The sequence below is a fragment of the Staurois parvus genome, unplaced genomic scaffold (assembly GCF_062004578.1).
Source record: "Staurois parvus isolate SC_StPar_1 unplaced genomic scaffold, SC_StPar_1.0 ptg000347l, whole genome shotgun sequence".
NCBI lineage: Eukaryota > Metazoa > Chordata > Amphibia > Anura > Ranidae > Staurois > Staurois parvus.
Genome location: NW_028318143.1, coordinates 13,559,072 through 13,573,930, shown reverse-complemented (window position 1 = coordinate 13,573,930; position 14,859 = coordinate 13,559,072). Strand labels below are relative to the sequence as shown.

The following is a 14,859-nucleotide window of genomic DNA, read 5'->3' as shown; positions in this document are numbered from 1 at the left end:
CATGAAGGTATTTCCCTTAATGATGTACTTCTCAGCGGACCAGACCTGAACAACACACTTCTTGGAGTCCTTATCAGATTCCGAAGAGAACTTGTTGCAGTAACAGCAGATGTACAGCAGATGTTCTACTGTTTCCTTGTCCGTGAAGACCACAGAGACTACCTGAGGTTCCTATGGTATGAAGACAACGACCTCAACAAAGGTATCATAGAGTATAGGATGAAAGTACATGTGTTTGGGAACAGTCCCTCACCAGCTGTCGCTATCTACAACTTGAGACGAGCAGCGCAGCAAGGTGACAGACACAACCCTGAAGCCAAACAATTTGTTATGAAAAACTTTTATGTAGATGATGGACTTGCTTCCTTCTCCAGTAGTGGAGAAGCCATTGACATTTTGAAAAGCACTAGAGACTTGCTAGCAGACTCTAACATAAGACTGCACAAAGTGGCTTCCAACAACAGCAAAGTCATGGAAGCATTCCCAGCAGAAGACCGTGCAAAAGACCTCAAAGACCTAGATCTAGGTACAGATTCACCACCCCTTCAAAGAAGCTTAGGGCTTAGTTGGGACTTGAAAACTGACAGCTTCACCTTCCGAGTATCCAGGGAAGAGAAGCCTTTCACAAAGCGAGGTGTCTTGTCTACGGTCAACAGTCTTTACGATCCCTTGGGGTTCGTAGCACCCATCACCATGCAAGGCAAAGCTCTTTTGAGAGAGATTACAACTGAGCTAGAACAAAGTGATTGGGACACACCTCTACCTGAAAAGAAAGAAATGCAGTGGAAGTTGTGGAAAGACTCTTTGCTGGAGCTTGAGCGATTTAGCATCCAAAGACCATACGTCTCTGTTTCTTTGTCTGTTACAAAACGAAGAGAGATACATGTGTTTTCAGATGCATCCACCGTGGCTATAGCAGCTGTAGCCTACCTTGGAGTCATAGACACTCAGGGACAAAGCCATGCAGGATTCATCCTGGGAAAGTCCAAACTGGCTCCAAGACCTGCTCACACGGTCCCACGCTTAGAACTTTGTGCTGCTGTCCTAGCTGTGGAGATAGCAGACTTACTCATTGCGGAACTGGACATCGAGATCCATGCAGTGAACTTCTACACAGACAGCAAGATTGTTTTAGGTTATATCCACAACTCTTCAAGAAGATTCTACACATACGTGTCAAACAGAGTAACACGTATCAGAAAGTGTACAAGTCCAGAACAGTGGCATCACATCAGTACAGACAAGAACCCTGCTGATCATGGGACTAGACTGGTACCAGCTGCTGTCCTCAAACAGACTAACTGGTTCACAGGTCCATCCTTCTTGACTGGAACAGAAACTGAAGAGACTGATCAGAAAGGAACTTTTCAGCTTGTAGAACCAGACCAAGACAAAGAGGTAAGACCTCTAGTTGCAGTTTACAAGACTCTAACCACCAAAGAAGGTCTTGGCTCATGTAGGTTCGAAAGGTTTTCCAGCTGGAAGTCACTCATCCGTGCCATAGGGAAACTCATCTGCTTGGCCAGATCCTTCAGCAAAACAGCCAGTGTTGACCAGGGTAACAATGACTATCTTGAGCAAGCCAATGTCACCATTATCAGATGTGTTCAGCAGGAAGCCTTCAAGGAAGAAATTCAAGGTCTTCTCAAGAAAGAAGAACTTTCTAAACACAGCCCACTCAAAAAGTTGAACCCTGTCCTTGATGAAGATGGAGTGATGAGACTTGGAGGTCGTCTACCCGCAGCTGATACGACTATTCTAGAAAAACATCCCATTGTCATACCCAAGAATCATCATGTTGCCGTTCTTCTGACAAGACACCACCATGAGCAAGTTGCACATCAAGGTCGCCACCTCACTGAAGGAGCAGTCCGCTCAGCTGGATTGTGGATCCTAGGAGGCAAAAGACTAGTCTCCAGTGTGATTAACAAATGTGTAACTTGCAAGAAAATCAGAGGAAAACTTGAAGTCCAGAAGATGTCAGACTTACCTCCAGACAGGCTGGCTTCAGGTCCTCCATTCACAAATGTAGGCCTAGACGTTTTTGGTCCTTGGAACATTTCTTCTCGCAAGACCAGAGGAGGCAGTGCAGAGAGCAAATGCTGGGCTGTTCTTTTCTCGTGTATGAGTACCAGAGCAGTTCACATTGAGGTAATTGAGTCTCTATCTACCTCAAGCTTCATCAATGCCTTGAGAAGATTTTTCTCCATTCGAGGACCAGCAAAACAGATTCGTTCTGACTGTGGCACAAACTTTATTGGAGCCTGCAAGGAATTGAAGATCATTGCAACAGACTCAGAGACAAGTAACTATCTTCAAAACCAAAGATGCACTTGGATCTTCAATCCTCCTCATGCCTCACATATGGGAGGAGCTTGGGAGAGGATGATTGGAGTAGCTCGCCGCATTCTAGATGCAATGCTTCTAAAGATTGGATCTACTCGTTTCACACACGAAGTCCTAACCACGCTGATGGCTGAAGTCATGGCTATCATGAACGCCAGACCTTTGGTCCCAGTGTCTACTGACCCAGAGATGCCAACCGTCTTGACACCGGCAACGTTGCTGACCCAGAAGATGGAGATGGTGACAGCTCCCAACGGGGACTTTGATCTTAAAGACTTGTACACCAAGCAATGGAAACAAGTTCAAAGCCTTGCCGATATCTTCTGGAAGAGATGGAGGCAGGAGTACCTGACGACCCTCCAACCACGCAACAAATGGCAAGCCGACAAGCCCAACTTACAAGTTGGAGATGTTGTTCTATTAAAAGACTCTCAGGCCCACAGGAACGAGTGGCCAATTGGACTCATTGTGGGGACTGATGCTAGTAGTGATAGCAGAGTCAGGAAAGTAGAGGTCAGAGTAGTAAAACAGGGCACCCCTAAGGTGTACCTTAGACCCATCACGGAAGTCGTTTTACTCCTTCCAGGAGTTTAATAGTGGCATATCATTATTATGCCAGGTGGGGAGTGTGCTGCCTTGGATTACACAAGGCATTCTTTAGCATTCAGCAGTGTCTGTCCCTTTAAGGCTAGGGACGTCCTGTCTGCTAACTTGGGAGGAAGTGACCTCATCTCTTCAGACTGAAGAAATTCTACAATGCAAGTACATGTGGGATGCTGTTCCCTCTTCATATATGGGCTTGATTAGACCCCCAAAGTCTGTAAGTACCCCTCCTATGTACTGAGGAATGTTATGTATATAGCTAGGTAGTTAGATATGTACTCATGTCTGTTTATTATGTTTGTATTTCAGTTTTACCGCATTCTCATTATGTCACATGTTATCAGTAAAAGATCATCGGTTATCAATCATCGACTCTTTACTGTGTGGACATCAAAGGTTATACTGCCTGTAACCCTCTGTAACCCTTTCATAACTGCAGAGAAGGCAGGACACTCATCCTTTCTCCTACTTTCTATATACTTCACATTTTAGGCCATGATTGAGAATTGGTGAGTTATAATCCACATGGCCTTACCTGTTTGCAGAAAAAGGACGTCCCATTGTGCGCTGATTCTAGTTCACATGACTAATTTATGTATCTACTCTGCGCCTGGGTACTGACCTCTGCAGAGAACACAGTAGCTCTTACATCATGTTTTCAAATAAAACTCTAAGCTTGAAATTACCTTGAAAAACAGCACATTAAACAATTAAAGTTGGTTTATAGTAACAAACGCTATTGAAAGGCTGAATCAGATTGGTTGTGCCAGTGCAATATTGAGAGTCCTTGCATAACACTTTTTGATAAATAAAGCCTAGTGTTATTAGTGGTTCTTCTGGCAGCGGTGTTGGGTTCCTGGCTTAGGTGACAACCTGAATATCAGTAGGCTTAACTAAATGTTGATTGGGTAATATGAGTTTTTTTTTTTCTCAACAACTTGGTTTCCATTACCCGTTCACAAAGAACAAGAAATATTTTTCCAGATTCTTTTTGCATTATTTAGTAACAGTACAAAGAACATTTAATATATTACAGCTGCTGGTTATCAACTTCAATAGGTCTGAACTAATGAAGGCCGTTTCTGATTTAGTTGCAGCATGTTTCTGCCTAACATTCAGTTGAGCAATATATTAAAATGTATATAAATTCTACCAACAATCTTTTCCTATTTGCCCCCTTTTCTCTGTTAAATATAAGATTAAAAGTGTTTTGTTATATCTCTTATTGGATATTGATTTTATGGGAAGATGTTATAGCACTCTTTTTTGCAGCACGTTATTGTAAAGTCTTAGTTTCTGGGACAGCCATGAAGATTGCATGAGTAAAGAAAAGAAAAGCATATATTACATTTTCAGTATATTGTTTACTTCATTCTTCTCTGCCTCCTGTTGTATGCAAGTGACAGCTCTAATCCAATTAAGCAGCAACTTGATCTTATTTTTATTGTTTTATAGCATTCCTGAAGATAATGTTCCATTGGAATTGATGGTGGGAGTCTAATGGACATTGTGTGCCATAAGGTGTTTAGATCCATAGACTGAATATACAACAAGCACTGATTTTTGCTTTATGAAAGCAGATATGATCAAACAATATCGGTATTGTGTACTTGTTCAGCTGTACATTTTTATTATTTGAATATTAGTGTCATTTCTCCAGTGCAATTTTCAGCCAAGCATTTGGAACTCTTATAATGCAAACTGTGACAGATGCAGGCAATTCATATTGAGCCAATGATGAAAAGTACAGAAACAGTGGTTATCTTCAGTGAAGACCACATATCAGAATGTTCTTTAGATCAAGAGATCAGCAGTTTAAGTTATACTCAAATGTGAACTTTTTGTGTAAAGTCAATCTTTAGGGCCCATTCACACTATTGTGTTGCCCTGGGGCTTATGCATTAACACAGTGGGGTTGATTTACTAAAGGCAAATAGGCTGTACACTCCAAGTGCACTGAAAGGGCAGTTGCTCTAGACCTGAGGGGAACATGCAAGGAAATTTAAAGAAAAGGAAAAAAAAGCATTTTTGCTTGCACATGCTTGGATGAAAGAAATCAGCAGAGCTTTGCCTCATTTCAGAGCTTCCCCTTGGGTATCACTTGAAGTGCACTTGCGGTGCATGGACTATTTGCCTTTAGTAAATCAACCCTAGTGTATTGTGTTTTCGACAATTTTTAGGTGTACATGTGATGTGCATTTGACATATGCAAAGTAAACAATTTAGTGCACCAAAAACTGACACGTTAAAAATTGCAATTTCTCACAGGAAAGTCAAAGTCTCCGCTCTACTGTGAGGCGCAGATATTAATCCTAGATCTCTGCCTGATCTGTACATCAGGTTGGCGCTTTGTTCACAAATATACATGGGGCTGCACAAATATACAATGCGCTGTATAGGTTATTGGACCCATTTTATGCCACACAATAATGTGTACTACGTTGGGGCAGCCCATTTGAATGGGCTGTCTATTGCACCAAAAAAGGTGCATGTAGCATTTGTGGCAGAACAACACGTCTGTCACTGTGTTGGGGTGGCTTTCAGAATGAATGGCACTACATCACATCCATGCGTGCAACACACATTACTGTGTATGTTATTACAGTTCAGTAGTGTGAATGGGGCCCTACATGCTGAAAGCAGAAAAATATTTGGATCACACCTCCACCTGCTAACCTGGTGAACAATTACTAAAATAGTCCAGTGCTAGGGTGATGACTTTGTTGTGAAAAGGACAGTAAGATAGGTCCGCTGCACAGAGACCTACATATTAAAACGGCTTCAGCAGAAAAAATGCCATAACTGGAGTTGGTATGGGGGAAGATCATGAGAAAGATTAAGGTTTCTTAAGTATAGGTGGATCTTAAAAAGTTTAAAAAAAAAAAACCCTATACTGCTTAGGAATGGGTGGAAGAGGGATTTTTTTTTTCTTGCCAGGCTTTAGCTTTAATGCAGACTTGTGCCACACCGGAACAAGTCTCACTGAGCATATGATGAAATGATTCTTTTTTTATAAAATGAAAACTACATGCCAAATCCATCAGTAGATCCAGATGCAATACTCTGTTCACAAAGCTAACAGACTAGGAAAAGGATCCTTCATTTAATAACAAAAAAAGTGACCGTTCCATCTGAGTCCAACAAGATTTGTGAATTGAGTCTGCTAAAATTGCAGACAAACTTCAGTTTTTAACTGACCTGCTGAGCTTGACTACCTCCAAAGGCTCCATGCACACTGGGCTTAAAAAACCCCCAGAAACACCAGTTCCCTTGGCAGAAAAAAAAGCGCTGATGTAGAACGTTTTTGTACACAGTCTAGGAGAGTTTAGTATATTGTTTTCAAGAAAGCTCCAATCAAAAACACAAATCAGAAGGTGTAACAGAACCAACCCAGACTGCGCTTAAGTACTTCCGTTAGAATACCACTTTCCCGTCCGAACACCGACAACAGACACCACAGCCGACCACACAAGACTAGACGACACCAGTCTTGAAGTAAACCAGGAGGAAGACTAGTTTATTTGAACACAGATACAAGATATATACACTCAGGGGACAATCCCCCCTCCCTGCATAATGACACAGGGCTGGGCAATCTACATTTAGTAACAAGAGACCCACAGATATTCAAACCTTACACCAGCTGACAGTCCCATCAGGAGGAAGGGCTGCTGGAGACACCTCCCCACTAAGCTAATACACATAAACACGTACATCCCATAATAGTTTGCTCCCAAGCCAGGCAAACAATAGAACAATGGGATGCAGCCACATAATATTAAACAATCAACAACCCCCACCCCACCTATCTCCTAAACATGTCTACACAATCTGAGACAAAGCCCACACAATATTAGGACAGATCACCCTGTACCCCTAACAGGCACAGGGTGATTTACACATAAGAGGGATATGGGGAGCTGAGACAGGGGTCTCCCCACCTCTCCAAAGTGAGCTGGGTTCCATGGGCCCCCACCCAAAGTGACTCCCGTCACAGAAGGTTTTTAAATGTTGAGCCTAAAATGCCTCTAATCATCTTAATGTGCATGGACACATAGGGTAACACTGAGCTGCTTCTACAGGCAAAACACAAAACTCCTGTAGAAGCAGCAATTTTTAAGCCAATGTGCATGGAGCCTAATAGGTTCTCTAATATGATGGGTGACCTCATTGTTCATTAATGTTTGGAAAGTGGCAATATAAAGCTGATATCAGCTAGTTATCTACAAGAAAACTGAGGCAATATATTTGTTGTTTTCAGTTGTAGGTAGCCATATTTCAGCTGTTATTCTGCTACTGCATGGGAAGAAAATGGAAAGGTGAATTTAATAATGTCTGCGTATTCCTTCCCAACAAGGAAGTAACTTTGAAGTCACATTTGCTTAGCCTGCTGGATGCAACTGCCATATCTTATATTTTTCCATGTACCTTCAAACTTTCATTGTCTTCAAGCACATAACACATTACTCTTTTCTTAACAGTGTACAGATATTCACATGATCAGTGATAGTGATGGAGATGACTTTGAGGATGCTACAGAATTTGGAGTGGATGATGGAGAGCTCTTTGGAATGTCCTCCTCTTCTGCACTACGAAAGTCTCCAATGAGTAAGTCACCCCGCTTACACAGTAAAGTCGGCTAGTTATGTGTAATGTAAAAGGCGCAGTGTTACTTTTGTTGACGATAATAACACTATTTTGGTCAAATAAAATATGACCAAAACTAAAACAATTCAGATGACTAAAATACGACTAAAACTAAAATAGCATTTTCGTGAAAAGACTATGACTAAAATTAAATAGAAATCGGTACATTTTAGTCGATTAAAATTATTTTAGTCTACAAAATCTAATTGATTTAGTTAAATTGAATTGCATTATTTAAGCATTTCTCTAGAATGTCCAAACTCATTCATTACTCCTGGAGTAAAAAATGTAATCGCATGCTATTATTGATGATTTTAAGGTTTGAAGATGCGCTACAGACACAGGTTTAGCCATTGTGATATATAATCCTAATTAAAAGGTATGCGCTAATAACAAATTTATAAAAGGTGTATATCATCATCCAAAAAACAGTGTTTTAAATAAATAATTATAGTGTCCAAACATAAATTAGAGTCCAAAAAATATATATATATATCTTCAGTGACTTGAACCAATTGTGAAAAATCCACCACCAAAGGAGATTAAATGAACTCACCAGAGCTAATGGCTGGTCATATTATAAACCAGCAACAGCACTTGTGCTCTGGGAGCAATGAACCCGATGTCCAAATAGATATGGTGATGTTTCAGATACTTCCAGATAATAATAATCACAAACAACTTTGCAGCCCAAGCTCTTATGATGAACTTCTCCACTCTTTCTCATACCTCCATGAGAGCATGTAGTACACTCAGGGACAAAAAAGAGAACATAATGGTGCAATACGTTTTTTTCATTTATCTCTTTAATAAAAAAGGTATAAGGAAACTCACAAACAAGGTGTCCAACAGACACCAGCTTCAATCGCAATTGGTTCAAGTCACTGAAGATATATATATATTTTTTGGACACTAATTTATGTTTGGACACTATAATTATTTAAAACACTGTTTTTTGGATGATGATATACACCTTTGTATAAGTTTGTTATTAGCGCATACCTTTTAATTATGATTATTGTTGCCAAAATTTATTTTGGGTGGGATATGCTGCTGACATTTTGGTGTTTTTTTGTAAGTGGCGCTTTTTTCTTTTTTAATTTGGTATTGTGATATATAACTTGTATATCACAACGGGTAAATCTGTGTCTGCAGTGTATGTTCAAACCTTACTACAATAAATAATAATAATATATTAGATTTTTTTACTCCAGGAGTATATAATGACTTTTGAAATTCTAGAGAAATGCTTAAATAATGCATTACAATTTAACTAAACCCATTAGATTTTAATCAACTAAAATGCATTGGAGATTTTAGTCGACTAAAATACCACTAAAACAATTCAGATGACTAAAATACGACTAAAACTAAAATGGCATTTTAGCCAAAAGACTAGAACTAAAAATAAATTGAATTTTGACGTCAAAATTAACACCGGACAGGCGCATACTCACTGTGCTCCTGACCAGCCAATTCCCTCTCGTTAGCAGACTGGCACTTTTTTTCCCTTGAATATAAATGATCACTGCCTTGTTTTTTTTAAACCCCATCCCCTCAAGCCGTTTATTCGCCTTTCCACAATCCAGTGAAATCTCAACTGTGTTGTCTTTTTAACGCTATACAATATTTTCCACCTGAGATTGGCTTGCTTTCTGAACCCTTCCTTCAGTACTATAGAGAATTTATACTCCAAGCCAACATTTATCAGATTGAGTAAGGCAGCTACTATTTTATCCCCAACATGCTGGGGAATGATTTAATTGTGCCACCATCAATAGCAGCCAGAATATTTGCCTTAATCAATGGATGAGTGGTAATTGCAGATGAAAATGACAATTTCTAGTAAGAAAAGCAACCAGTTCTCATTTAAACGACTTCTTACTATCGGCACCCTTTTTGCTAAGCCGCATTGAATTAAAAATCCTTTTCTGTGCTGATGACGGAATGGTTTATCTTCAAATCTGCATATAGATACAGATATGAATTCACACTAAGTGTTTATGGTCAACTCATGAGCTGCCACTGCTTATGTCCCCATTATTGTTACACTGAATCATCAAATGTGACACAGTCATTTATTACTGTCACGACAAGTCTATACTTATGATCTCCGCTTACACAAAAATATTTGCTTTGTTTTCATAGTGCCTGAAAATGCTGAAAATGAAGCTGATGCTTTGCTGCAGTTTACAGCAGAATTCTCCTCCAGGTAATGTAGCAGCTTATTGTCACAGACGTTAAAGCCATTTTAAACTTTTATTAGAGCAGACCCACCAAGTCGTCTACTATTACTTTATTAGTCAGAAAATGTTGTTCCTCTGTGCAATCAGAATGTGGTTATTGCCACTAAAGTGCTCTGATTGGATAGGGGAATGACAGTGGGTGTGGCTTAGACCTGAGAACAGTGTAACTACAATGCCAGGGAAATTTAGCTCCTACTAACAAAGTGGAGTCAGGATCAGGTAATACTAATTAAAATGGCTGAATGTTTCACTGTGAAGAACTGTCATTTATTATATTTTGATGTTATTTAACCACTTGACGACTGCCCCATAGCATATGTACTATGATGTACTACCCGTGCTACGATTAGTTCCTGAGGACGTCGATCACTGGGGGACTCGGTGATCATTGGTAAAGCTGAGAGGGGAGAGATCTGTGTATAAACAACACAGATCTCTCTCCTGTCAGCATGGACATACTGCTTTCTATCTGTTTGCTTAGTAAAACAGCACACACTTTTCCCAGTAAAACACACAGGGCACACTGTTAACCCTTTGATCGCTCCAGATTTTAACCCCTTCCTGCCCAGTGTCATTAGTACAGGGTCAGTGCTTTTTATTATATTGTAAAGTGCTGCGCAAGCTGTGGACGCTATATAAATCCTGTATAATAATAATTAGCACTGATCAATGTATTGCTGTCACTGGAGATGTTAGTGGCAGTTAGTCAGTTCCCACCTGGTGTCAGAATGCCCACTGCAGTCCCAATATAAGCTGCTGATCACCGTCATTACTAGTATTAAAACAAATAAATTCCAGTATATATACCGCCATGATGCTATAACTTTCACGTAAACCAATTAATATGCACTTATTGGGATGTTTTTTTACCAAAGACATGAAGCAGAAAACATTTAGACCTAAATTTTATTTATTTTTTATTGGATTTGTTTTATAGCAAAAAGTCCAAAATATAGTTTTTTCTCCAAACTGTGAAGGTTTTTTTGTTTATAGCGCAAAAAATAAAAAACACAGAGGTGATCAAATACCACCGAAAGAAAGCTCTGTTCGCAGGAAAAAAATGATATAAATTTCATTTATGTACAGCGTTGCATGACCGCACAATTGTCAGGTAACATAATGCAGCGCCGTATCACAAAAATGGCCTGGTCAGGAAGGGGGTAAATCTTCCTGAGGGCAAGTGGTTAAAGGCTAAGTTCACCTTTGCAACTTGTTACATGTTCCAGCTCCTATCTCCTCTTCCTCCTGATTCCTCCTCCCTGGGACACCGGGCGGAACCTTCTTACTGCACCTACTGTCACGATTTGAAAACGGCGCCCAAACGACTGCATCATTCATTCAGTTTCCTATGAATGAATGCCTACAAGTACCATCAGCCACTTCGGATGACAACTTGTAGTTCTCATTGAATGCTCTCCTAGTTCATTGATTAAATAACTGCCTATACCACTTACGAGCAGACAGTTTACAGAGTGCCTGCAGGATCCAAGCATTGCACCTGCAATTTGCTGATTGAGGGTGAAGTGCTTTAAAGACTGCAATGTAAAGAAATATTTATAAATGCACTTTTTTTTTTTAACCTGCAAGAAGATGTGCATTTATTATTTTTTGTAAAAAGGTAAGCTTATCCTTTAACTTCCCAGGGTCCATGTGCATTTACGAAGCATTTGGTCCTGTTCAAATCTGTCTCCTGAATTCTAAGCAGCGTAGTCATACAGTCCAGCCCATTCTCCACTTGACAACACTGCTAGAAAAAAAGCTGCTCTAGAGACCAACGCTGCTATTCACAAATAAAAAAAAAAAAGCCATACAGCCTGTGGCTGTGTGTGTCTTATCAGCAGCTGCCATTACACATACAACGGTCGACCGATGGATCACAACACCACAGCACTGTGTTATCCTTCAGTTGTTCTGATTTAATGATCAGCACTGCCAGGCTGTGTCATACATGGCACTGACCCAATTGTTCATATATAATAGTGAAAGATCACCAGTTTGGAGAGGGGGTGGGCGCTCTGTGTTGGCTGTATTGCCCCCCCAGGTATGCCCATAATATGGGCTTCAAAAGGGGTGGAGCTACAGCCTGCATAAAAAAAGTGAGTTTTGGGGATAATGGGGCCACCAAACAGAACAAGTGCTATATTCTTTTGGTTCCCTGGGGAGTTAAATTTATTTTTTGTCAGCTAATATTTAATTAAGGGTAGTTACAGCATATACTCTGTTTTTTTTCTAAACAATGCAGTCACGTGTGCTTATATATACACTATATTGCCAAAAGTATTGGGACACCCCTCCAAATCATTGGATTCAGGTTTCCCAATCAACTCCATGGCCGCAGGTGTATACAATAAAGCACCTAGGCATGCAGACTGCTTCTACAAACATTTGTGAAAGAATGGGTCACTGTCAGGAGCTCCGTGAATTCAAGCGTGGTACCGTGATAGGTTGTCACCTGAGCAATAAGTCCATCCGTGAAATTTCCTTGCTACTAAATATTTCACGGTCAACTGTTGGTGGTATTATACCAAAATGGAAGCAACTGGGAAGAACAGCAACTCAGCCACAAAGTGGTAGGCCATGTAAAATGACAGAGCGGGTCAGTGCATGCTGAAGCGCACAGTGTGCAGAAGTTGACAACTGTCTGCAGAGTGAATATCTAAAGTCCTCCAAACTGCATGTGGCCTTCAGATTAGCACAACAACAGTGCATAGAGAGCTTTATGGAATGGGTTTCCATGGCTGAGCAGCTGCATCAATGTGCAATGCACAGCATCAGATGTAGTGGTGTAAAGCACGCCGCCACTGGACTCTACAGCAGTGGAGACGCGTTCTCTGGAGCGACAAATCAAGCTTCTCTGTCTAGCAATCTGATGGACGTGTCTGGGTTTGGAGGTTGTCAAGAGAACGGTACTTGCCTGACTGCATTGTGCCAAGTGTAAAGTTTGGTGGAGGGGGGGATTAAGGTATGGGGTTATTTTTCACGGGTTGGGCTTGGCCCCTTAGTTCCAGTGAAGGGAACTCCTAAGAGTCAGCATACTAAGACATTTTGGACAATTTCATGCTCCTGACTTTGTGGGAACAGTTTGGGGATGGCCCCTTCCTGTTCCAACATGACTGCGCACCAGTGCATAAAGCAAGGTCCATAAAGACATGGATGAGCGAGTTTGGGGTGGAAGAACTTGACTGGCCTGCACAGAGTCCTGACCTCAACCCGATAGAACACCTTTGGGATGAATTAGAGCGGAGACTGTGAGCCAGGCCTTCTTGTCTGACATCAGTGCCTGACCTCACAAATGTGCTTCTGGAAAAATGGTCCAACCTTCCCATAGACACCCTCCTAAACCTTGTGGACGGCCTTCCCAGAAGAGTTGAAGCTGTTATATCTGCAAAGGGCGGGGCCAACTCAATATTGAACCCTTCGGACTAAGACTGGAATGCCATTAAAATTCATGTGTATGTAAAGATGTAAATTGGCAAAGCAACGGTCTCTCTTTAATGTGGTGCTTTACTGATGTGAATGTGCAATATATATGTATAGCGCTGAGTAAATTGACAGCACTATAAAAGTACCTGTAATAAATAAATAAAATAATAAAGTGAACCTGTGATCACCTATAGAGTGGAAAACGGTGACCGACATTTATCAATGAACACTGTACATTGTAGTTAGGATCTGGTAAGTCTGAAATCTGTGTGCTCTACTATACCAAGTTCTGCTGACTGGTGTAGTTGAGTCACCTCTGTACTCCTACTGTTGTTGGTCAGTGAACCTGCTTATCATAGTTGTAGACCAGTAATATGGTGTGGTAGGCAGAAAAGGGGTAGTCTATGCCATCTAGGTGAATGAGTTAATAGTTGGTTTTCATTTTCCTTTTATTTCCTCCTATCTAGGTATGGTGAGTGCCATCCTGTGTTCTTCATCGGATCACTGGAAGCTTCATTCCAGGAGGCATTTTATGGGAAAGCAAGAGATGTAAGTCATTTTTTGGAAATGTTTTTCATAGCTAAACGAAGTTACCATAAAATGTGTGTTTTGGAGTATTTTGGTAGTGCTTGTTAATCGTTAGCTACTAAATCACTCCTGTGTTTTAGAGGTTGCTTGTTAAATGAAATCCTTAGAGAAGCCACATTACAGTAGATTTGCAAAAAAGTGTTCATTCTGAGTTTTTGAAAGTTATATTAAAGTGGCTGTAAAGACTGAAAGTTTTCTATCTTCATGTATCTCTTTTTCCATTGGCTCCCACTGCTGTCAATCACAGTAAACAATGATACATGAAGCTTTTTCTGAATGTGAGTGACTTTAAGGCAACTGTTCTGGGTGCATTTGGGAATGTCTCTCCTGTATTACGACCAGATAAGTAAGGGGGTTCCCAGATTACCAGCCGAGAGAGTGCATTGGAAGAATAGTATACTTCAGCCCTGTGCCCTGAGCTAGGTTGTGTCCATTACAGCAGACCTAGCCTTGCATGAAAACACAACGTAAACACACACTGGTTCAACAGTGGAAAATGTGACATCGTGGTGCTTCTGGCAAGATCCTGGGAAAGCAAGATCCCAAATATTGCAAGAAGATGCTACACAGTGCTGGAATGTTTTTTTTATGAGATTTGGTGTCCTCTGTATTTCTAGGATCATGTCTTAGGCCCATTTACATTATCGTTGCTTAGACTCCGTTTAAACCTGTGCTACTTTTGGGCACAAAGTTGCATGACAATTTGCAGCCCATTGTTTTCAATGACGCACTTTCAGATCTGTGCAACGTTGAAAGGATCCCGCACTACCTTGATGCGACTTGAATGCCACAGAGTGTAAAATCGCATCAAAGTGGCATTAAAAGTCGCACTGAAAACCATGTGACTTTGGAGCTGCACAAGTTTGAGCAGATCCTTAAGAGCTGTGAGCAGAAGTTGGGGAATTTGTTTACCTTTTTCTTCCTAATTTGTTATTTATTTTAGCTGAGGGGTCTTCCCACTATGTGTTAAGCTAGCTAAACTGATAAATGCTTTTGTAATTTTTGC

At 40.6% G+C, this 14,859-nt stretch overlaps 1 protein-coding gene across 1 annotated transcript in view; it reads left to right on the top strand.

Annotated features, from left to right (window-relative positions):
* Positions 1-14,859, top strand: part of FAF1 (Fas associated factor 1) — a 426,653-nt gene that overhangs the window by 249,605 nt on the left and 162,189 nt on the right. Inside the window, exons 10-12 of the mRNA XM_089684458.1 lie at positions 7,431-7,557; positions 9,745-9,808; positions 13,733-13,814. Coding sequence (XP_089540584.1) covers positions 7,431-7,557; positions 9,745-9,808; positions 13,733-13,814 — 273 coding nt within the window. The remainder of the gene's footprint in view (positions 1-7,430; positions 7,558-9,744; positions 9,809-13,732; positions 13,815-14,859) is intronic.